Source organism: Solanum verrucosum, unplaced genomic scaffold, assembly GCF_900185275.1.
Source record: "Solanum verrucosum unplaced genomic scaffold, falcon-dt-bn FXZP01000261.1, whole genome shotgun sequence".
Classification (NCBI taxonomy): domain Eukaryota; kingdom Viridiplantae; phylum Streptophyta; class Magnoliopsida; order Solanales; family Solanaceae; genus Solanum; species Solanum verrucosum.
This window is the reverse complement of record NW_026019969.1, coordinates 6529556-6553105: the sequence shown is the minus strand read 5'-3', so window position 1 is coordinate 6553105 and position 23550 is coordinate 6529556. Positions and strand designations below refer to the sequence as shown.

The window sequence follows — 23550 nt, the reverse complement described above, 5'->3', positions numbered from 1 at the left end:
TTGTGAAAAAACAAGCAATCACGTTCAGGTGAGTTTGATGAGAAAACATGTAACCAACTTTATCCCTTAATTACCCCCCTTTACATGCTATAATAATTTTACTAACATAACCTTCTATAAAAAGATAATTGAGGGCATTCTTGGAAAAAAGCAACAGAAATGTTAAGCATATGAATAGGGCCACTACCCACGTCCATTGAAAACAAAAAAGGTATGAGCAACAATAACAATGAAGAGAAAAGAAAAGAAAGAAAAACTAGTAAATATTGGGATATTGTGTTTGCCAAGAGGAAAGCAAAATTCTTCAAACAAAGTTAAAATGGACAAGGCAAGTTTTCATAGTACTGGAAGATTGAAAAATCCTAGCTCCCTCCTAAGGTATTCACAAATCAATGGCTTTGCCATGTCCATGCAACAAAAGGTGAGAGTGAGATTACCCAAGTTTCTTGTTGTCAACAACCCTATGCAAAAAACTGAAAAGGGTGTCAAGGGGAAAAAGAAGAAGATCAAATGGACTAAACCTGCAGGATTTGGTTCAATTTTCTGTAATGCTTCTCGCAACAAGAAACCGTTGCAAAGGGACTCTTCAAGCTTTAAAAATGACAGGCATGGTGATGATGCTGATGGTTTGGATGAATGCATGGAAGAACGAAATCAACTGATTGTCTCCAGGAAGAAAGGCAACATGTTTAAGACTATGGTGGAAGATTCAGTGGAACGGCTAACACTGAGTAAGTCATGTTCATTCAAGAAGATACTCAGGATCTTAGACACAAAGGGGAAGCCATTAAAGGTGAATGAAGAACAGAATTCAGAAACATCAACTGGTAGTAGAAAGCAACCACGGATTTTACCCCAAAATCTCTCAGGGCTGTTCGAGTTCAGGTTCAGAAAGAGGTTTGGATTTTGCTTCACCAACTGGAAGACCAACAAAGCAGATCCTGGAACAGACTTTGAAGGTGCAGACTATGGTGCTGTTACTAATGCAGAGACTCAGGAAATGTCGAAAACTTTTAACTGGGCATCAATCAAGAGGCAGAAAGCTTGTTACTGCATCAGTAGAAGAGTGAAAGCCATACACAAGAGAGTGGTGAAACAGGAGAGAGAGTGCAAACATGAGGATGAGGAAGAACAAGAGAAAGTTGAACTAGAATTATGCAAGAAAAGGATACTCATGGGAGGAAAATGTCGACCACTTAGTGCATCTGGCAGCCTTCACTACGATCAGAATGGCATTCTGTTACCAGAACTTCCATATCAAGAAATGTAACCGTTTAGCAGTTGATAGCGTCAAGCTCATTTCTGCACATTTTAGGTAGTGTAAACTCTTTCTCCCTGTATTTCAGCTTGTCCTGTACAATTGTGAAGCCAAGGCCTTAATTGTAATTGGCATCTGTAGAGAATACAATTGTCTACCAGTTCCTTTTACACTCCAGTGTGTGCCTTCTGAGACTGTAGGGGGATTTAACTGCAGATCTGCATCATTAGCTGTGAGCAAGTATGAACATCCAAGTTTTCATGATTATGGAGCTAAACACATGTAAAATCATAAAGAGAACTCAAATGATATAAATTTGTACGACTTTTTAGCATCAGTTAATAATACTAGTGAAAAACAAGGTGCAACGAATTTGCAAGCAGTAAAAATGCAGAGCACAAAACTGCAGCTTCAAGTAGTAGATTATTAGTACACTAAAAGAGTAAAAAGAAAAGTAAGTAAAGGTGCTACAAGGGCAAAAGATACACATCACCAAACATATCGAAAACTACAAACGCAGATGTACATGTTCATAGCTTCAAAGGCTTTAATCCAAGTGATGCCCTAAGCCTGTTGGCTTCTGCAATCTCTGGATCAGGATGATCTGTTCCATCATCTTTCTTTTCTTTCTTCTCCTTCTTCTTCTTAGGTTCATCCCGAGCAGGACTAGCACTACTGCGAGCATGCCTTTTACGACGGTCATCCTCCCGATCTTTACGGTCTCTGCTTCTACTTCTGCTCCTAGAATAGCTCCTGCGTCGACCACGGTCACGTCTATCACGTTCCCTATCCCTTTCTCGATCCCTCTCATGACCATAGTCCTTATCATCCCTGAGGCGATGACGGTCCCTGTCTCTATCTCGGTCTCTGTCTCTGTCACGTCTGCCACGTTCCCTATCATAATCACGATCTCTGTCATAATCTCGATCTCTGTCATAGTCACGATCCCTAGAAGAGAAGGCATAGAAGCTCAAATCAAAAAATAAAGAGAGAACCCCACAACAAAGAAAAAGGCATAGGCTGGATCGTGTTGTAAATCAACAAAAGAATGTTCTAATTACAATACCACTACACTGCAGAAAATGTTAAATCACAAAGTGTAATTCGATATAAGAGCCTCCTACTACACAATTAATATAACATAATAAATAGCCAAACAAATCACATTACTGCCAACTGAAACAATTGGATAGTAGAAATGTATGATCTATCATACTTCTCAACTGCACACTGTCAGTGCAGAGAAACCTGGCAAGATCACAATATTTTAAATATAGGAAGCTGTGCTAGTCACCAAAAGGCATAAAATGCCATATTGGTTGAAGGCTTGAAGCATGTGAAGTGTGTGCTTTGTGTAATAATTCCAGAGCATCTCTGGGTACTTCAACAATCAGCTTCCACTCGAACAGTAATCAACTTACAATAAAGTGTAAACAAAATTTCACTTAGCCAAGTCTAAGTCATGGTCACCTTCAACCCTGAGGGACACCACCCAAACTGAGTCCCCAAAAACAGGAGTTTGACAAGCTACAGTTTTGCTTAAGGATTTCGAAGTAATTAAAATCATATGTAATGATGCAGATGCTCTGGAATGAACATTGGGTACTAGTAACAACTGGAGATGGGCACACTCCTTATATAATAGGAGTCTTTGCGTTTGTAGGACCCATCCATGTCATTTCCACTTCACAAGAGTGAGTTGTGAGGCAAATGAAGAATTCAACACATTAATAAACGAAGAAAAGACAACAGATGATTGAAATCTACCTGTGTCTGTGACTATCTCGTCTTCTATCCCGATCTCTCTCCCTAGCTGGATTTCCCCCACGGTAATAATCCTGCATTATTACAAATCAATAACCAGAAACAAGCCTTTAAATTAATGAAGTTGATTATAAACTAAGCACGTCAAAAATCAACCTTTTCATGCTCATCATCTAATCCAGTGGCAAGTTGTTCATCCTCATCCTTCTCCTCTTCCTCTTCAAAGTCATCTTCCAACGCACTTCTCCGAGGTTCCAGCTGTTTATTCTGTTCCAATATCCATCTGGTGGCAACACATGATACGTGGGAGATTAAATGAACACACACATAAAGAGTATAGAAGAAACAAAGAATTAGAAGTACATGCACAGCAAAATATTTTGGAGGCAATAACAGCTAAGACTAAGATCTAACAGCACCAACACTTGCAAAAAGGAAAAATTGCAGAAAAAACACCGGACAAAATAGAAAATTAAGGGCGGGTCATTTACGGATTTCTCAATTATAAAAAAAAAAAAGACAAATAAGGAAGGGTTTTTTCTTTCTTCAACTAATATTATTGTGATATAGACCATGTGTTTTAGTAGGGGCGGCTCAACGTAATTGGGGGCCTAAAGCGAAATTTCAATTTGAGGCCTAAAATATAAACAAACTTTGTATACATATTTATTCAAAATTTATTTTTCTTACACTATTTAGATGAAAATTATTAGTATTTAATATTATTTTTCAGTTATTGATTTTAGGCAAGATTTTATCAAACTCAACATTGAAAACATCATTTCAGTGAGACAATTATTATATGAATTGTTAACATAATTTTATAAGTAATAAGTAAGTAATAAGTTGACATATATTAAATAAAGATAAGAGTTAGAACCACGGAATCTAATTCAAGAAGTTGATGACTTGGTATACATCATTTTAATATGCTTGTTGTAATGTTTAAAACTAAAATTTAAAAAGAAATAAAAAAGAATTTGTAATTCACTTTGTTCAACATTTTTCACTATTAATTCTCATTTTTAACAAAATATAAAAGATGTTAAAGTGGGTAAAATAATATATTTTTTATTATAATTAATCAACTTTTTCTAAAAAAATTAAACACATAATTTATTCTTGATAATAATTTGGGGCCCCCAAATTAAAATCATATGTAATGATGCAGATGCTCTGGAATGAACATTGGGTACTAGTAACAACTGGAGATGGGCATAAGCCTTATTTTACAAAGGCAAGAGCCGGCCCTGTGTATTAGGCTAATAATCATTTTCCTCTGTGTTATCATCTTGAGCACATTGACCTGTTCGACTTAACCAATACAATCTTGGCTTAGACCTACTACACATAATCCATTACAAAATGTAAACAAACAAAATCATAACAGCTTGCCTTTACCCTGGAAGCAGAAGTTTATGTTTTGAGCAAGATAATCCATCACTGCGCAAGCTTAAGTAGATGGCCAATTAAACCAACAACAAATTACACACTCTCATGAACAAAGTAGAGTCCGTATTCTCATTCAAGCTCAATTTGATATTAGTAAATTAATCATGTTGTGCTTAGTTTTATGGCTGTCCGTTTAGGTGAGCATATATTCGAAAGAGTATCCACCAAGTACCTATATTCTACTAAAATAAAATAAAATAAAAATGGCAAAAGATTCAAATATTCAAATAGACAAATACCTTTTCTTGATGCGGGGCAAAGCAATATCACAAGAGTAATCTGTTGTAAGAAGTTCATCTATATACTCATCCACATGAGTCAGTGCATACTCTAAACAAGAAAAGACAAGAAAAATTAGATCTCGTATCACAGTTTTAATCAAGTCATTAGATAAAATCAAGAAACCAAGAAAACTCACGCCCATCAGCTAATTTACGCCTCAGCTTTCGATAATCATTGTAGAGAGGCTCAAGATATCGATATATATCAATATCCGTACCCGTAAGACGCAAATAGAAAGCCCCAAGAACTCGAACATACTTATAATCTTCGTTCTTGATGAACTCCACAACGATATCTTTTTCAGGCTGGATTTGGAGCATCTTCATGACAAGGCAAATAAATGGTGAGGGTTTCCGATTACCGCCGAATGTTCCACCGAGGTGATCAAGTTCCATGGCTTTGTCGACTAGTGTTTCAGCAGTCAACCCGAAACATTGTTCTTTCCAGTAGGTGTTTTGGTATATTTTGGACCTGAGGATTTTCTCCACCAGGTTTTGTGGGTTCGTTCCCCTAATGCTCTTTGCCAATGGATCGGTGCGATTCGCCATCTCTGAAACCCTAACCGGGTTTTGCGATTTAGGGAGAAAGCCCCAAGTATATGGAAAATGAAGTACTTAACAGATTGGACTATTTATAATTGGGCCTCTTGGACTCGCGACGCGGTATATTTTGTTGTGGGCATAAATACTTATTATGTATACAAAAAAATAAAGTGTTTCCAATTAATAGTCATTCAAATTAACAAAGCATAAACATAAACGTATCATTTCACTTGACCTCAGTTGGCATTTAATATCATCCAATTATAAATGTGTATAAATAAATATTTAAACTTGTATAAAGTTGAACAAGTAAACATAGATTTTGTTTCTGCATATAACATAATATAGATTCGTTCAAGTGTATATCTCACATGAATTGTCATGTAGGACTTCTTGTGAAAAGTGGTTCACATTGATGCCGACTCACAAATTATAGTGAAGGCAATCAACCCCCTCTCCTTTGCCCCTTGGCAAATTGCACACATAGTGGATCAAATTATTAAAATGGAAAAGGAGGATAACCTTATTCTTTCTACATTTTTTTAACTTTAGAGAAGCAAATTGCATGGCTAACATTTTAGTAAATTAGAGTCTACAAGAAAAGATCATCAATTACCTTCATGGAGACTAACACCTTAACATACAAGGTGAGAGCCACCGTTTAAAATGGTGAGATGGATGAACTAGTTTTGTTGGATGAAAGCTATATTGGAACAGTACTCTAAGAAAGGGTATTCACTCATTAGAGAAATATAAACTTGTTCATTTATAAGCCAAACTTGATACTTCCCTGTATACTGCTAATGTAACAGAAGGTTTCTTCCCTAATTTATTTGCTTTATATACTTGAGTTGAGAGTCTATTAGAAACAACTACTTCACAAGGTTAAGGCAAAGTTGTGTAGATACCACTTTCCCCAAACTACATTTGTAAAATTACACTAGACATGATCAAATTATTTTTAGAAAAATAGCAGATGTACTATCAAAGCTTCATCTCAAAGTTTTACTTGGTCCTAGTATTTGACACATCATTTATTTGAAATGCCACAAAGCTGCTTGTTCTTCAAATGACCAAGAAAAAGAAAACATAAAATAATGGGAAAAAGGACGAATTTACCCCCGAACTTTGATAAATGGTACGTCTATGCCCTCTGTTATACTTTGCGTCCAAATAAGCCCCTGCCGTCCAATTATCGGTACATACATGCCCCTCTCACTAACGGACCCCTTGTTCTGTACACGTGTCTTAATCCTAATCAACTACCCGTTTGACCATTCTTTTAACCCATAAACCCACAACCCGCCCCATAAACCCAATAACCCACCTCTTCTTTCTCTTAAACTATCGAATGCACCACCACCGGAGGCAAATCTCCGTCCACCTTCCTCTGCAGTACGCTCGCGAGGACCGATGGGGAGCATCAAGACTTCCTTCGGTGTCAGGCCTTTGGTTGCCGCAGCGGCGGTAGTTTGAGACTGCTTAGCAGTACTATAAGTGTTGAACTCCTGAAGGGATAGGGTTTGTGGCTTCTTCTTCTTCTTCGTTTTGGTGGTGGCCGCAGCGTTCAAAGATGGAAAATCGGCAAGGCTACCGACACCGCCGCCATTGGAGTGATTTTCAACCTTCACTGACCCTTCACTGACTCTTCCTTTGGAATGTTTAATTAACTTAGATATTTTAGACTATTGTAGTTAGTCTGGATCTTAGATAGACTGAGATGTCCGACTACCTTGGATAGACTGAGATGTCCTACCACCTCCCAGATTTTGGTACTCTTTTATGTGCATTTTTTCATTCTGAAATGTTGATGTTTTTATTTTATACCATCAAGCTAATGTTTCCTCTGGGTTTTGGTCTAATGAACTAATGAAGGGGGAGGCGGATGTAGTGCTTTCATTTGGACCCTGTATATGTGTTAAAAAATCTGCAAAATAAGTACAATTGATTGAGTTTGAACCCAGTAAATCAAATGAGATGTGGTAGAACCCCAAACTAGAACCATAATGCTAAATCTTAGATTTGCCTCTGATTTCCCTTCGGTGCTCATATTCCTGCAGGCCCCAAGTTAAAAGACCAAAAAGAGTGAAGTGTTAGATACCATGGAAGTTAGACATGAATGATACAATTTTGGGGAGGAGGGTGCAGGTGGAAATGGTTTTCTGTCAAACATCTTTTTAACTATTGTTTTCTAAATGTCATGATTTTTGATTCTTGATACTGGTTTACTCTTCATCTCTCTTGGTGGTTACCTTTGATTTCGCAGCTGTATATTCTTGTCGTTTCATATGGGAAAAATCAGGTGGTGCATTCGATAGTTTAAGAGAAAGAAGAGGTGGGTTATTGGGTTTATGGGGCGGATTGTGGGTTTATGGGTTAAAAGAATGGTCAAACAGGTAGTTGATTAGGATTAAGACACGTGTACAGAACGAGGGGTCCGTTAGTGAGAGAGGCATGTGTGTACCGATAATTGGACGGCAGGGGCTTATTTGGACGCAAAGTATAACGGAGGGCATAGACGTACCATTTATCAAAGTTCGGGGGTAAATTCGTCCTTTTTCCCTAAAATAATAAACAAAACGAACAAGAGAAAGAACATGTAAATAACATTCCATTTACTAAAACATCCAGGTAATTCTGTTCCAACACAACAGTTATGATGCGGCAATATAATTTTAAGCTGGATACCTCCATTAATTGTGTTACAGTAGTTGTAATTAAGGGATAATATCTCAAACAGTCACTCATAACTATCGAGTAATCGAATACAAAATGCATCTAAGAGAGACGAGAATTACCATTAATGGACCACCATAAAAATGATGAGATTTGATACAGCAAGTGCTAAAATTTCAAAATTACCATACAGATGACCAAATAAAAGAAACCTTATTACAAAAGCTATTAGTATAAAATCGAAATCTACAATGCAATGGCAAATACAGGACAAGGATTATATCATTAAAAAGGAAACACTGAACTACTGAGAGAGATCGAGAGTGTAGAGTATTGACATCCATTAACTGATCCTTTAAACTGAGCTATTTCCAGTGACATTCAGGACCTTCAACCAAAAGCCAATGGCCGAACGGCGAACATCCCCTACTATTTTAACTATGGAGAAAAAAAATGATAAAAATGAAGAAAAAAAACATATAACAAAGTTTAGAATCTCTCTAAAAGAGTGAGAGGTGTGCGTGCCATCATAAAGAGATGTGGACTAAAACCTATACTGATAAGATACACAAAAAGAATGTCACTGACAGAATACAATATGTTTCATCTTTGAACTTGGTCAGCAACATGGTTGCTAGCGGTCGAAGAGGAGGCCACCCTGCCATTTAACATCCCGTTATCAATAGGTGGACTCACACCCCACTTCCCATCGGATTCCAGTGGTTCAATCACTTTAACAGTTCCATCTGTCAACCCAACTGCAAATTGGCTGGGTTCCTGTGGATGTGCTGCAACTACTAGCGGATACACAGATTGACTCCTGAGACATATGACACGTGCATTAGCCATGACTCTTTTAGCACAAAGAACATCACAAGATAATGAGATTGGAACAAGTAAAATTAGTACATGAATCAACATCTTACAAAGTGCACGATAACACATTTTAACATTAGCTGAATGACAAAAAAAAAACTGGATTTGCAGAAGTGAATAAAAGACAGATTCAAAAGACTGATGTTAATCTGTTCTTACCCAGTCAACACTGCCTGGGACAAATAAGCCGAGGGAGCAACACGACATCTGAGTCTTAGGGTATCGGCATCAAATACCCCAATGTTGCCATCAGAAAAGGAAGCATAAACTAGTTGACTGTTGCAAGAGTAAGCCGCATAGGTTATTGGTGCAGAAAGTGCATCTTGAGGGACCCACTGCAAGAAACAGAATCAATAAGAAAACAAACTTTTACATGTCCACAATTTGAGATTAGGGATTTGTTTTACCTGGCGAATTCTTTCCATCTTTGATGCATCATAAATTGCTAACTGTGTTTCATGGGATACTAGCAGGCGGACTTGGTCCGCATGAAATTGTACTCGAGTGTCGCCACTAGGTGCTTTACCAGCAGGCAGCTGAATGGGAACTGATTTCCTCTTGTCCCATGAATCAATGCTCCATAAACAGAGCTGCAATGGTCAAATTCCATACATAAGAAATAAGGTATCTATAGCATGTCAAAGCACTAGAAGATGTGCACATGCTGTCATAAATGAAAACAAAATACAGAAACATAATTGGCAGGTGAATTCAATTCCAGGCTTCAGGCCATACATCTGTTCATTATCAAGTTCCAAAGGGGGGCAATAATTGTACAAATTCTATAGATTGACAAACCTATCATGATGTTCACAATCACATTTCAATTAAGACTGCTACACCTCATATGAAATAAGAAGTAACAAAGCAATAGACACCCTCCCTCACCCCCCACCTAAAAAAACAAAAAACTGAAGGTTGTGGCCAGTAAGAGAAAGCTAATTGGGAAGTTTTCGTGTTGCATCCCTCCTTTAGCAGAAAGCTAATTGAATAAAATGTAGGTTCTATATCTGTTCCTTTATCCTTTCACGGTTCAAAAGAAATAACACAAGGCATCAGAAGGAATATATAAAAGAAAAAGAACAGCGACTTACCTGAGCATCAGCACCTGATGAAACCAATATGTTGAGGTTGGTGGAGAAAGCAAGACCAGTAATGCGCTTCTGATGGCCTTTTAACTTGGATTTTACCTATGGATCAAATGCAGTAAACATAAAAAATGGGTCAATTAACCAACTCACAGATGTCATTGAATATAGAAATAGTTGTATAAATTACCTCATCAACCCTAACATTGTAAATGTGGATTGTTGAGTCCTCCATGCCAATGGCGATAATATTGTTATCTTGAGGATGGAATGCTAAGAAAGTTGAAGCCGGCGGAGGTGGCATAAATGTTGTCATTACCTATACATCTCAGTTATTATCATATTCCCAAATCAAACCACTCAAATAGTAAGTTAAAAGAACAGGACCCTCTTCTATAGATTTACCTTGAACGTCATCATATTGAATAGTGACACTTTTCCACCAGCAGCTGACATTACATAAGAGTCATTCTTTGAGAGAGCAATGCAAGGAACAGCCTCTTCCAAATTGATACCTACAATATCATTGGTCATAAGAAGACCACTGTTCGGTTGCCAATATTGTGGAACAACATTAGCAGTGGCCTTTAAAAACACAAGACATTCCAAAAGTTAGTTTGTATAACATTTTTGAAAATAAATATGTAGCTAAGACAGTTATCAGTTAATGTTTTACCTTGCCACTTGGATTTTGTTCATTGCGTGTCCACTTCCACAGCTTTTGAGTACCATTCGAACCAAGTGCCAGGATACCAACACCAGAATTTGTATAAAGAAGCCTTGCAACCTAAACAGAAGTGCTATTTAAATGATCTAGTTACATGTGAATCACAAAATACAGAATAAGTTCACACAAATTAGATAACGCACCTTATTATTCGAATCTGAACTCTCAGGCATGGTAACCAGCCTGCATTGAGCTTGGTCTAAAATTTCAGTTAACTGCCAGGGTTTGGCCTTATCTGAAACTTCCTCCAATATTCTTGGTTTCTCCATGCTTCTGGGCACAGAATCAACTCCATTCTGCAAGGAAGTAAAATAATATAAGAGGATAAATTCACTAAACTGAAAAACAGATGATGTTTGAAGCTAAAATATGAGCTTATTTAACAGATTGCGGAAGATTAAACTGAGAAAGAAAAAAATTGAAATATTACATACAAGGATAGGAGACGGCCTGATAGGAGAGCTCCTTTCAACTTTACAATTGACAGGAGTAGCATTTGGAACAGAAGAGCCAGAACCCTGCTAAAAAGAACACAAGGAGATCTTTTTTACTTTGAACATAATAAAACTACCTCAGAATAAGTGGGAGAAGCAAACAACCATCAATACCTTAATAGCAGCTGCTTCAATGGGTGATCTTAGTGCTTCAAAAGGCGGGGCCTCAACTGTTCTCAAGGATCTCATACCAGCAGCGTTTCCCAGTATCTTAATCCCATTGTCAGCAGTAGTAACAGCAAGAAGATTCCCCTCCTTGTTGAATCTCAAGCGTGGAAGACTCTGCAACAACCACCACAATTAAAGCATTCAGAATATACAGAAAGTTCCAATTTGTTTAGTAATTTTCATTTTCCTTTCTTTTTTTTTCAATTCCTCTTCTTTTTTGGTGTATCATGAGAATGGTTGCTCAAATGATAACAATAGAACTGACAGAAGCACTGACCGGGAGACCACCATCAGCATCTATAGTTGTAAGAATGTTTATATTGTCCATGTCCCAAAATTTTATCTGGTTATCTTCACCCACAGCCAAGAAGTGATTTTGAGTAGTGTCAAACTGCACAACACCAGCTGATTTCTTTCTAAACCCAGAATAAGTCCTTTTTATGGCTCCTTCACTTTCATTCCATTCCACAAGAAAAGAATCACCTTCTTTACCAGTTCCACAGGAGAACAATCTATAAGCATGAAAAATCAACATCAAACAGTTAATAAGAGTCAGTGGAGGCAGAATACTCGTAAAGACCAACATACAGTAAATAATGGATTCTCATGCAACCCTACCTAGTTCCGTCAGCACTATAAAGCATGGTGGTACACCAATGACCAGGAGCATCATAGTCAACTCGAGATCCCATATTGTCATACAGCCAAGCTTTTATTTTCCCATCTATAGCAGTAGAAAAAATGAACTGCATACAGAATACAAAACAAGATGTTATTCAAGAGTGGCAAACACCATTACAAGGCAGGTAAACACCTGAAAATGCATCAATAATGCCTTAACGTCTGTCCATTCTCAATAGAGTTGCATTGAGTACAAAGCATTTCTGTCTAAACATAAAACAAAAAGGCTAATATGTTATCTACATTTTCAGAATCATCAACAAACGTACAAATCATGACAGAATCTCCAAATGCACCTAGGTACAGAAAGTGCACCCACACCTCATATAGACACTGCCTCCAATTGAGATAGGCAATACCTTCTCAGATGGTACAGTGAACCATCAGCACTAAGATAATTTACATTTGACTAATCTCATGGATCAATTTGCATAGAAGCCAATGATTGGATATATTCATGCAGAATCACACAAGTCATCTGGTTTTCAGATGAAGAATATGTCCTCCCTGAACTTTCTTGGAAATTATTACAACATGATCAACCGAAACCCAATTAAGTTTTTCCCAGTTTCCACCAACAATAACTATTTATACTATTTCCTAGAAGGATGAATCTAGATAGAATGTCAAAAGTTGCATGATGGTGATAACCGAGTAATAAAACAAAACCGCTTCCTAGTCACAAACAACCAGTTTTAATGACACAGTAGAAAGTAAGAAGAATGCCAAGTTATGTTCCCTAGCAATAGCAATAAAAGATAGTTAGTTTTTACCCTATTTTGTAATAGTTAATGAATGTTTCCTAGCACTAGCAACAGTAAGCAGAACTCTGCACCTACATTTTGAAAACTTTCCAACTACCAGCAGAGGGGGTTAGTGAAGTGTTAATCAATCCTGAAGCAATGACAAGCAACAAATGCAAGTTCTTCCATATTTGGAAATACCTGAATGCTCTCCTTCTGATGAGGGCATATGGAATATACAGGAGCTTCATGTCCTTCAAAATTAAACAGCTTTCTTCCTGTTATATCCCACACCTGTTTCAAATATTTCATTCAGCATTTTCATAAAAAAGTTTGCGGTTCAAACTGAAATAATGACACTTCAGATGTTACCTTTATCAACTTATCATCTCCACATGTTACTATACATAACTGCTTGTTTGGATAAGCAAATGCTAAGTCGTTAACACTCCCAGCATGGGCATCCATCTTAAATCACAAGGGTGCAGGTAAGATTGAGTTAGAATTATAGCTTTTAAGTTCGCCACAACATATGGTTCAACTTGTCAAAAGAAAAAGAAAGATAACACAGAAAAATTTACCTCCAAATGCTGGCGCAGATCATTTGTTCCAACAGTGGCATACAGATGGACCAAATGCTTAGAGAATGCAACTCCTGCAACACAAAGTACAGTCATGAACATCCACAAGAACGTGTATAATAACAAAATTAAAGAAAGGCACACACCAACGAAGGTCCCATCTGGACTCCATGCAACACGGCTTACAGAAAATGGTGCATCTTTGGAAGCAGAAGCCTGTGGAAACTCTCAATTGTCAGGAGAGAAAAACAGTGTACTATGCTGGCATTTGAGAAATCTTAAAAACATCAAACCAGATACTCACCCACAGAACTACATATTTGTGAAGAGACTAAACTCTCAAATTATACAACTGAAGATTTTATTTGAACTTACAACTATATGCCAGATAAAAAGGCAACCATATTGAAGAAACAAATTAAAAATCCAAAATTGAATGTTTGCTTTCACTTCCAGAGAATTAATTTTAAAAGAATTTAGTATTGATTAACCTGAAATGTATGAGTACACGCTTGAACATCCCATATTTTAAATGCCTTCGCAACCAACTTCTCTCGTGTTGCTACTTCCCAGAGCGTTATTTCACCATTGGTGGATCCAACTGTTCAGCACACTCCATAAAGTTAAGAGGAAGAAGATATCTTAACAGCTATGACTCTTCTATCACTGCTGGTCCAAGCGGAATAGCCACGAGGACACAGCAACAATAGGATACATGGACAGAAGATCTTAAACAGTAATATACCGAGCAGATATGTATGATGAGAAGGATGAAAGTCCATGCTAGTGACTGAGGATCCTTGAGGTAAAGTAAAAGCTACAGTCCTTGGTAAGTCATCAAGGGACCAAGAAGATTGCTGACGAACTGTAGGATACGTAACCTGAAAGGGAAGAAAGATAAAACACATTTCATGAATTCGATATGTTCTGAAATGATAATAATTTGAGGGTAAATTCTGCAGGAGGAAAGAAAAAGAAAATATATCATTTAAGAAAGATTCATCTTCCGCAATACCTCCTCAACAGACTGTGCAGGTCGTAAACGTTTCATTAATTGCTCATGATCAGCACTCTGATAGTCAAGCATACCTAATGTAGCTGGAGGGGTGAGGGGGCGCTTCAAAATTGAAACTGTTCAAGAGAGAAACATAGTCAATAGAAGTGGAGAATATCATCTCTGGACCAAATACTCATAATGGTGTCAATTGTCTGCTTGACTGCTCCATGACCAAGCTAACTAACCCAAAGTATTCAAAGTTATAACTTGCAAGATCTAGAGCTTTTTATTCAGAAGGCGAGCAATCTTGTTATCAAACACATCAATTTTGGACCCTATTTAATGGTATCAGATTATTGATGAGGCATTTTGATCCTCAAGTAAACAAGAGCTACTATTCTCTGTTTTTATAAAGTAGGTGAAAACAAGAGTTAGTATTCTTTCTTCCAACCTACTTATTTGGTGCTTCTTTACCAGAATATTTTACATGCATTCTAGAATAAATATTGAGAAATTTGCCAATATAATTACACAGTAAGTTCATGGATTTCTTTGACCTCTCAAAATATGAGTTGTTCTTTTTAAGTTTTAACAAATGTTTGAAGCATAATCGATGGTATCCACCATCAGAAGTCAGGCCCCTATTCATTCAAAGAAAACTAATTAAAACTCACCTTGATTTGGTGGAACAGGCAGGGATGATGCTGTCACAACAGCAGCTTGGACAGATGAAGAAGCAGCGGCGTTTGCCATCCAACCTGCTAAAGCATTAGCATTTGCAGCTGCTGCTGCTGCGGGTGGAAAGGGCTACAAGCAACAAATTAAAATACATGATTTGACCGAGTGAGACAAGCAACGACGTGGTCACTGGTCATTAAGTAATAAATAAGTCAAATCACCAAAAGTATCATAACTAGAGTAACCACAAAGAATCATACCCCATGTGCACCAAGTGCTGTAAAAGCAGCAGGTTTTGCAATCGCTGCAGGAGGAAGATTAACGGGTGTAGGTGCAACAGCCCCATTTGGAAGAGTGCATGTATGATCTGTGAACAGAGTCTTAATGTCAGGGTTTGGCCTTGGGTTCTTGCAAAGCTGGTGCTGCCAGTTGAGACTGCAGAAAATGCCAAAGTGAAAGATCAAATCAAAAGATATGATTCCAAGTTCAACTTCCAACATAAACAGCATCATGTTCAATTCTAAGTATACAGTTAATATTTAGACAAATGCATCAAAGGTATTAATCACAAGAAGTACACGTGAGAAGACAGCACATCTAGGTTATCTTGCAATCTATGAACTAAGTCAAGTTATAGGAAAACAGACCATTTTATAAACTGGCACTCACTTCCACTCATTGTACTTCAGAATCAAGGAACTCGAAAGCCAAAAAAGTAACAAGGTAATTGACAATTTTCTTGTTAACTCCAAACAAAGAGAAGTGAAAGTCAAGACCAATGACATCCCACATGCATGTTTGTTGACTCAAAAATGCACAAAATTAGCACGACTCATTCCTCTGTCGAGGAAAGGAGCTGTAAAGCCAATAGAGCCAATACAAAGTTCACAAATGCCAGTACATTAACCGAGCAGTCAGCACTAAAATATCTTCTTTTTCTGTGGCGCAAAGAAAATAAAGAAATGGGCAACAAATATAAGAACTGATACTATCCTTCTTGACAGATTAGTAACAGAGAGATTCTTCACCTTTGATTGATTAATGTACGCAACCTTGAAGATCTCAGAGTCGGGAAGACGAGCTTTTCGCGGAAAAGAGGATTTGCTTCAATCAACTTCTTCAGCTCTATTAACATTATGCTACGCGCTGTCTTGGTGTCACCATACTTCGAAAGCTGCTCATTCTCTCTGAAACCAAATAGCCAAAGTAATTCAGAAGGCCATTACTTGACTTACATTGAACTGTTAAATCACATTTCAGGAAAGATAAATATCAAGCATGGAAAAAAGAAAAACTGCACAAACTGAAATAGTCATTCAACAAGCATTCAGCGCAGAATTCTCATTCACAGATAACCCATTGGCTCAAAAAGAAATTCCAGCAACTCAATAATTCGAAATATGTAACTTATAGAAGCCTTAGATCTCAGGCAATCTACTGCTAACCATGCAGATAATACCAAATTCTGCATTTTGCCTCCCTCCATCTAAAAAATTTAGTCCAAATTTATTTCCTATTTGGTTCACAAACAACAGAGAGAAAGAAAAACGCGACCAAAAAAATGAATCCCTGCTAGACCAATAAGTAAATCACCTCATATATTACTACTTTATCTCCTCAGTACTATATTATGAGGCGAATTATTGCAACTACAGTTCATTTATTAGTATTCCTAAAGGAAGCAGAGGGAGCAAACAGAAACCATTGTGCATTTAGTCTCTTCCTTTAACTTCAAGAAGCTGTTCTGGTTAATTCTCTCTCATTGTCTAATTGTATGTCCCCTAACAATGCAAAAGTGATTTCTTCTTTCAACGTGGCTATGCATGGATATTCATTTCACATAACATGAGCAAAAAACTACCTGAAATTGGTAAGTGTCAAGAGCTGAGTGATCTCTTTGTAAAGGTCCTCATTGAATGTAGAGAACACTTTCAAATCACTCACAAGAATCTCAACTGCCTTTGCCTTGTCTTGCCTGAAATAACAACATGCCACACAGAAGAAAAAAAAAAGTTCAAATCAGGGCCTACTGCAGATATGAATGAATGGCATTGTAAAGTAACAGTGTGGACATACTTATCAAGAGCTTCAAGATATTTCTGCTTTCTTATCTCAAAAAAGATTTTCATTGAATATCTGTTGTCATCAACTTTGGTAAATCCGGACAAGTACTTCTCAACTTCGTCCCATTCACCTGCATGTACTTTCTCCTCAAAGTACTTCATATTGAAGAAAAATCCTGATTCTTGCTCTAGCCTGCAAACAAAATGACACATATTTTTGCAGAGGTCAGACATTTTCAAGCACAGAAATTCATATAAACAGAGACAGTTGCTTGAATGCAGGGGAACTCTAAATTCTATTCTTACATCTATAAATTAACAATAAGAAGGAAATAAGATACGTAAACAGTAGAAAAGTTTTCATTCCCCCCACACTGGAAAAATTGATGTCAACAGAAAAATAGAGCAAGAGATTCAAAACACCCTCACTTACACTTGATACTACTCCATCAAAGTTTTCATTCCCCACACACTGATAATTGATGTCAACAATAAACAGAAAAGAAAACATTGGACACACTCAATTGCACTTGATACTTAGCAAAGTTTTCATTCCTCACAAGCTGATAAATTGATGTCAACTAAATCAAACACTTAATAAACAGGAAAGATATAATGGTGCCAGAAAGTTTTCATTTTTCAAATCAATCTTTTTATAAACTTTAAAACAACATCTTTTAATGACTTCACATTCATAGAAGCACTAAATAAATAACAACAAACAATTAAAAAATGGTCATTTTTTCCTTACAGATTACTAGTACTATCACTTAAGGCACATTAAATGTATCTCATTAACTCTGCACCAGAATTTACAAAAATTAAAAAAAATATATAAAAAAAAAAAAAAGACAAACTATATAAAAAGCACAGTAGAAACAGCTACATCAAGTGGTTTTTCATTCCTTTTTTAGATAAATTACCAGAACAGCCCCAAAACTAAACACATAACTTATTTCTTTAGTTTTTTCACCTTCAAGAAATAAAAAGTTTTTTCACTTTCAACAACCAAGTAAAAATAGTAAACCACTCACAAATAACATGACAATAAAATCCAAAAAAGAAAGAAAAAAAAAAATCAACACATAGATATGTGTGTGAGAGAGAAATAAACACAAAAAAAATAAAAAAAAATAAACCATACTTGTGAACGGACTCCTTAAATTTCTCCTCTTCTAGAAACTGGAGTATGAGGAACACCAATTCTCTGCTAAGAGAAGACATTTTTTCCAACTCTCTTCAAAACCCCCAAATCCAACAATCTCCGATTCCAGAACTCCACAGATCCAAGCCCTAGATATCCACACGCGCTACGATTTCTAGGGTTTCAGCTCCTCCTCTCTCACATAAACAATTAATAAATCAGTGCTTGATTTCCAAAGGCTGCCGAAGAAGAAAGAGAAATTATAATATATTTAGAGAGAGAGAGAGAGAGAGAATAGGTATATAGAGAGAGAAAGAGAGAAAAGGGAAGGGATGGGTCTATTTGTAGTGGGGGAAAGAGAAGAGTAAAGAAGATGGAAAATGAGGTGGGTGGGGGAGGACTTGGTCTCGCTATCTTCGATGCGTTTAGCAGTAGCCTATCTTTTTTATACTGACCTATCAGTGATAAGCTACTCTACTTATCATTTACGTTGATAAGTTGGTTGTGATAATCAAACATGCTTATCAAGACAGTGGGTTTTCCTTTTTGATAAGTAGGATGTGACTGGACTTGCGGATTTGAAATGGGGAATTCAAATGCAGTTGAATATTCGAGTTGAATTACGATTTTCGTCGTGGGTTACGTGTGCTATTTTATGAGAATGGTACTCTTTCGGTTTTCGGCGGCATTTAATTTACTCATCTAATTTATCGCGATATATTGATTTGATATCGTGAATTGGAATTAACTTTGGGGTCATGTCAGAATAAAAAAAATTGTTTTGAAAATGAATGAATTCAGAGAAACTGCGCGTGTCCACGCGTTTGGTGAGATAAGGTGGGTCCTTCTGTATTTTTGTCTCACTTAGACATGGTTTTTTCTAGTAATCAAGGCGCGTGATCTCTCAACGGTTATCTATGGTTTTTTCTTTCCCTTTTTGCTTTTTTTAAGGGAAAAAGGATAAATATATCTCATACGGATGATCGAAATATGTTGATATTATTCGTCATACTTTTGAAATATTGGTGTATCTGTCGTCCAAAAATTAGAGCATATATGTCCTTCACTCTAATGAAAGACAAAAATAGGACACGTGGCGCAATCTTATCCATCGATTTGATATTTAATAAATGTCGAATCAGTGAATAAGATTATGACACGTGTATGTCCGTTAGTATAAAAGGTATATATACTCTAGTTTTTTTATGGTAGGGCACCAATATCCCAAAAGTATGACGAAGGATATATGCATACCACTTACAATAGTTCAGAGGTATATTTGTCTTTTTTCCCTTTTTGTAAATTAAAAAAAAAACTCCTAGGAGTCATAAACATTTTTCCTACAAAAAAAAAATGATTAGCCAAATATGGAGACTTTGTATTTTCCTTTTCCTAAAAGAAAAACTCAATTATGATAAGAAACTAAGGGCAGATAATATCCAAAACAATATTCGTGATGTACTAAAAATAATTAATTTATATAATGACCGTTAATGTTAATTAAATTCTTTTATTCTTTCAAACAATCTATAAAAATGAGTTGTGGTATTTATTGAATTTTATACAAAATTAATTGACCAATATTTACATTTTTAAATATTTTGATATAATGTATAATAATAATGTTAAATAGAGTACATTAATAATATATAATTATTAATAACTTTACTTAATAATCAAAAGAAAATAAGTTCTTTCTAGTAAATATAATTTGATCTCTTTACGGTTACATTTTCTTATAATTATTTTATTCTAAGACAAGTGAACATTAAAATATAAAAAATGAAATTAGTAACAAAATAAGTCAAAGTGACCAAAATAATTTTTATATTCTAAATAATAAGGAATAAAATACGTTGGATATGTATTGCCAGATTTAGGGGTGTGCATCGCTCAATTTGGTTTGGTTTTATGAATTATCAATTCGATTTATCGGTTTTCGATTTTTGAATACGTTAAATTAATAATATCTTTTTTATCGGTTTTGACCCTTAATGGTTCGCTTTTTTATTTAACCAATAAAAAAATACTTATAAAATAAATATATGACTTCTCTAATAAATTTGACGCAAGAACACAATAATGTAACTTAACAAATGCTCATAAAATAGAAATAATATTAACAAACATGAAAAGAACCATACAAATGTAACACAAAGCAAAATTAAGAGGAATAAGGTTCTTTATATTTACACGTTTTGTATAATGTGAAGTTGTGAACTCAAAGTCGTTGTGATGTGTAAATTGAAGGCTAAAGGACAAAGACAGTAACTAGTAACGTATTGAGATTAATATATAGATATTATTTATGTACAAATAAAAGTAGTAAATTGCAAGTCTTAATAGGTTATCGGTTTACCCGATAACCCAATAACACTTTGATTTATCAATCGGTTCGATTTTTGCATACCCCTACCCTACCCTACCCTAGCCTGTTTTACTTAATAATGCAAAGAAAATAATTTATTTTCTAATAACAATGTTTGTAATCTCTGAAAGACTTTTTTAGGTTTTTTTTTTCTTTTTTTTAAATAATAATTTATGATTCTAGAAGAAGAGAAGAAAAATTACAAAGTAAAAATACATTTAATAAGAAAATTCCATTCAAAGTGCTCAAATTACTTTATAAACAATAACAATAAATTATGTAGAGTATATATTTACTTGATTGATAATGAATAGAAAGTAAATTGCATTGGCCAGATCACTTTAATTAAGATTTTTCTTTAAAAAATCTATAATTCATATATTCACTTATGAATAAAAAGTAAATTGCATTGACCAGATCACTTTAATTAAGATTTTTCTTTAAAAAATCTATAATTCATATATTTACTTATGAATAGAAAGTAAATTGCATTGACCAGATCATTTTAATTAAGATTTTTCGTTAAAAAAACTCCATAATTCAAAAAGAAAAATTATAAAAGAAAATGAAAGTAGTAAGAAATTCAATTGAATGGACCAGACTCATTCTTGTATATTATATAAAAACAATAAGGACAAATTAAATATTAAACCAAAAATGGAAAAATAATTAATTGCATTGACCAGATTTATTTTATTCATATGAAACTCTACTATAAATAAGAACCCTTCAAGTATTATCATGTACACCAAATATTCAAATAGCACAATGAGTGAGAAAGATTCATCCATCCCACAGATGGAGGCGGCACTGGCAGTGGCAGATGAGAGGGTTCAGGAGAGGCCGAGCTGGTTGCCGGAGGATTGGAAGTTCAAATCGGTAGTTCGTATGGGTGGTGCTACTGCTGGACTTACTGACCATTACTATTATGAACCACTCTCTGGAAAAAGATTTCGATCCAAAATTGCTGTGCTTGATTTCTTGAAAACGGGTACCAAGCGTAAGAAGGAAGACAACACTGATTCTGAGACCCCAAAAGGAAAAAATAAGGAATTTGAAACTACTTTTTTCTTTGATTCTGCGAATCCCCCAGAGAGTGTGTGCTGGACTCTGACGGGCAGTAATGAAGATACTTGGAAACCTTCTATTAATGGCGACATGATTTCTGAGATGGAAAAACAACAATGGGATGTTGTCTTTTCAAGTGTATCAAAGCTTGAGATAAGCAACACAAAAAATGATCAGAAATAGCTAGGTCGCAATGTGCACTTACTAGTCTACAAATCTTTCTCTTATGTCGTCTATGTAGACTAGATAGATATAATGTGTACGTCAACTCTCATATGAATTGGCTTTACTTTAATTTTCATATCGTTGCACCATGAACAAGAATCAAATAATAAATGAGATGATGTTGTTGTTTGAAGTTATATTGTCAATTTTATTAAGTAAAATTTTAATATATAAATCGATCAATATTTATACTTATGAGATTTTGTATATACTAGTCTTTTAATTAATGTGGGTAATGAACTAGACACTTCATTTTAAACAAAATACTATAAGTTTTAAGTGTCTTTGATATATATTGTATGCCAACATGAAATGTACAAAATGCATGTTTTTACGCTTATAAGAAACATGAATTCGATGAAATAATCCTCCCAACAGTTTAAAAAACATAACAATTAAACTATTGTCATCTAATACTAAGGTAAACACGACAATTATAAAGAGAATTGATTTATATACAAATGATTTATTTTTACGTGACTACATATCTAGCGAATTTATTATGTACTAGATAGTATTGTCTGTATAAATCGAAGCAACATCCAATGTTAGCTTGACAATGGCAATAATATTTATTTATTTAGGTTTAGTAAATATTTAAATAGTTCATGTATTCTTATGTATGTCATTTATTTATAAATAAAGTTGATTACTTAGTGTATAGAGCTTATTTTATACATGAAAGATTAAGTTATTGAATTTTATAAGTATAAAATTTATATATATAATGTCAGATTTAAGTTGAACAAATCATCGATCGGTATGATTATCCCATAAGATATGCATATAATTTCTTTCATTAAGCATTATTTAACTCCTCGTATTAAAATTCAAATACTAATTGTAATTTATTGATTATTTTTAAAAAAAATCTACTTAACTTATTTTATGTGTTAGATATAAAATTGACCTATGTGATCTACCATGGAAATTTATAAGTTTTATGGGACCCTGAATTGTGTGTTGAAGTACGAAAGGATGAGAAGTGGGAGAAATATTATAGTAAGATTGGAGTCGTGAAAGAGAATTGTAAGAACGAAAGATATTTTAATTAAATTCTCAACTTATTCACTATAAAAGATACTAGTGATTATAAGTTGAAGGAAGGTGTATTTTGGTGGAATTTGAACTCATCATATCCAAGTTGAGGTGCCTAGTTCGAAATTCATGCTAAGAGGTTGGCATGCAAATATAGAATCAATTTATCATCAAGCTTTTATTTAATGAGCATAAATAAGAATTGACAATATAACTCATGTGTTGAAAACTAAACATTCCAATAAAATGGTCCTTGTGGCCAGATCATTAAAAAAAAAAAAAACTAAGTTTTTTCATAAATCAATTTGGTCTAGTTATTAGACCAAACTTTGATGAACTGAAATGAATTAGATTAAAATGGACGGATCAATAATCAATCCAAATTTGAACGGGTTATAATTTCATAGCTAATTTTGTCACTTTTATTATGGTGACATTATGGTAGTGCAACGGTGGTATTGGATTAATGGACAAATACAAAAACATAGAAATCAAATTTGAAATTGTTCTGCCTTGGCTTCGATCTCTGAGAATGCCTTTAGCATAGATGAAAATTTCAAAGAATGACGCCAAGCATGTCATTACTAAAAATAGCAACTTTGTTGAACAAGAGACCCAAAAGAAAGGCTATAATTTG

The 23550-nt window shown here is 35.2% G+C and overlaps 3 protein-coding genes across 6 annotated transcripts in view; 1 reads left to right on the top strand and 2 right to left on the bottom strand.

Moving 5' to 3' along the window:
• Positions 1 to 5357, bottom strand: part of LOC125815344 (pre-mRNA-splicing factor 38) — a 157379-nt gene extending 152022 nt beyond the window's left edge. The window contains exons 1-5 of one of the 2 annotated variants that reach the window (XM_049494797.1): positions 4893 to 5357; positions 4714 to 4804; positions 3179 to 3305; positions 3026 to 3096; positions 1745 to 2206 (exon numbers count right to left, since the gene is read on the bottom strand). In XM_049494797.1, coding sequence (XP_049350754.1) covers positions 1789 to 2206; positions 3026 to 3096; positions 3179 to 3305; positions 4714 to 4804; positions 4893 to 5304 — 1119 coding nt within the window. In that variant the 5' untranslated portion in view covers positions 5305 to 5357 and the 3' untranslated portion in view covers positions 1745 to 1788. Of the gene's footprint in view, positions 1 to 1579; positions 2207 to 3025; positions 3097 to 3178; positions 3306 to 4713; positions 4805 to 4892 lie in introns of those variants that run through there. The other variant, XM_049494796.1, reaches the window with a different exon arrangement.
• Positions 5358 to 8293: 2936 nt separating this feature from the next.
• On the bottom strand, positions 8294 to 18536 carry LOC125815167 (topless-related protein 3). 3 transcript variants are annotated; one of them, XM_049494579.1, is made up of 25 exons: positions 18215 to 18536; positions 17084 to 17263; positions 16869 to 16982; positions 16036 to 16194; positions 15268 to 15442; positions 15004 to 15136; positions 14348 to 14463; positions 14078 to 14213; positions 13824 to 13933; positions 13479 to 13548; positions 13333 to 13406; positions 13124 to 13219; positions 12953 to 13045; positions 11946 to 12073; positions 11605 to 11839; positions 11274 to 11441; positions 11100 to 11186; positions 10809 to 10961; positions 10615 to 10725; positions 10344 to 10523; positions 10129 to 10257; positions 9945 to 10040; positions 9258 to 9440; positions 9010 to 9185; positions 8294 to 8794 (listed from the first exon to the last, which is right to left on the bottom strand). In XM_049494579.1, the coding sequence occupies exons 1-25, from the start codon at positions 18292 to 18294 to the stop codon at positions 8578 to 8580; spliced, it is 3399 nt and encodes a 1132-aa protein (XP_049350536.1). In that variant the 5' UTR covers positions 18295 to 18536; the 3' UTR covers positions 8294 to 8577. The 3 variants fall into 3 exon arrangements, with proteins under 3 accessions (XP_049350536.1, XP_049350537.1, XP_049350534.1); XM_049494580.1 differs by having other exon boundaries at positions 11100 to 11183; XM_049494577.1 differs by having other exon boundaries at positions 11100 to 11183; positions 13333 to 13548.
• A 2814-nt stretch (positions 18537 to 21350) lies between these two features.
• On the top strand, positions 21351 to 21833 carry LOC125816766 (methyl-CpG-binding domain-containing protein 5-like). The gene has a single exon (XM_049496386.1). It carries the CDS (start codon positions 21351 to 21353, stop codon positions 21831 to 21833), a length of 483 nt encoding a protein of 160 aa, XP_049352343.1.
• Positions 21834 to 23550: the final 1717 nt, after the last annotated feature.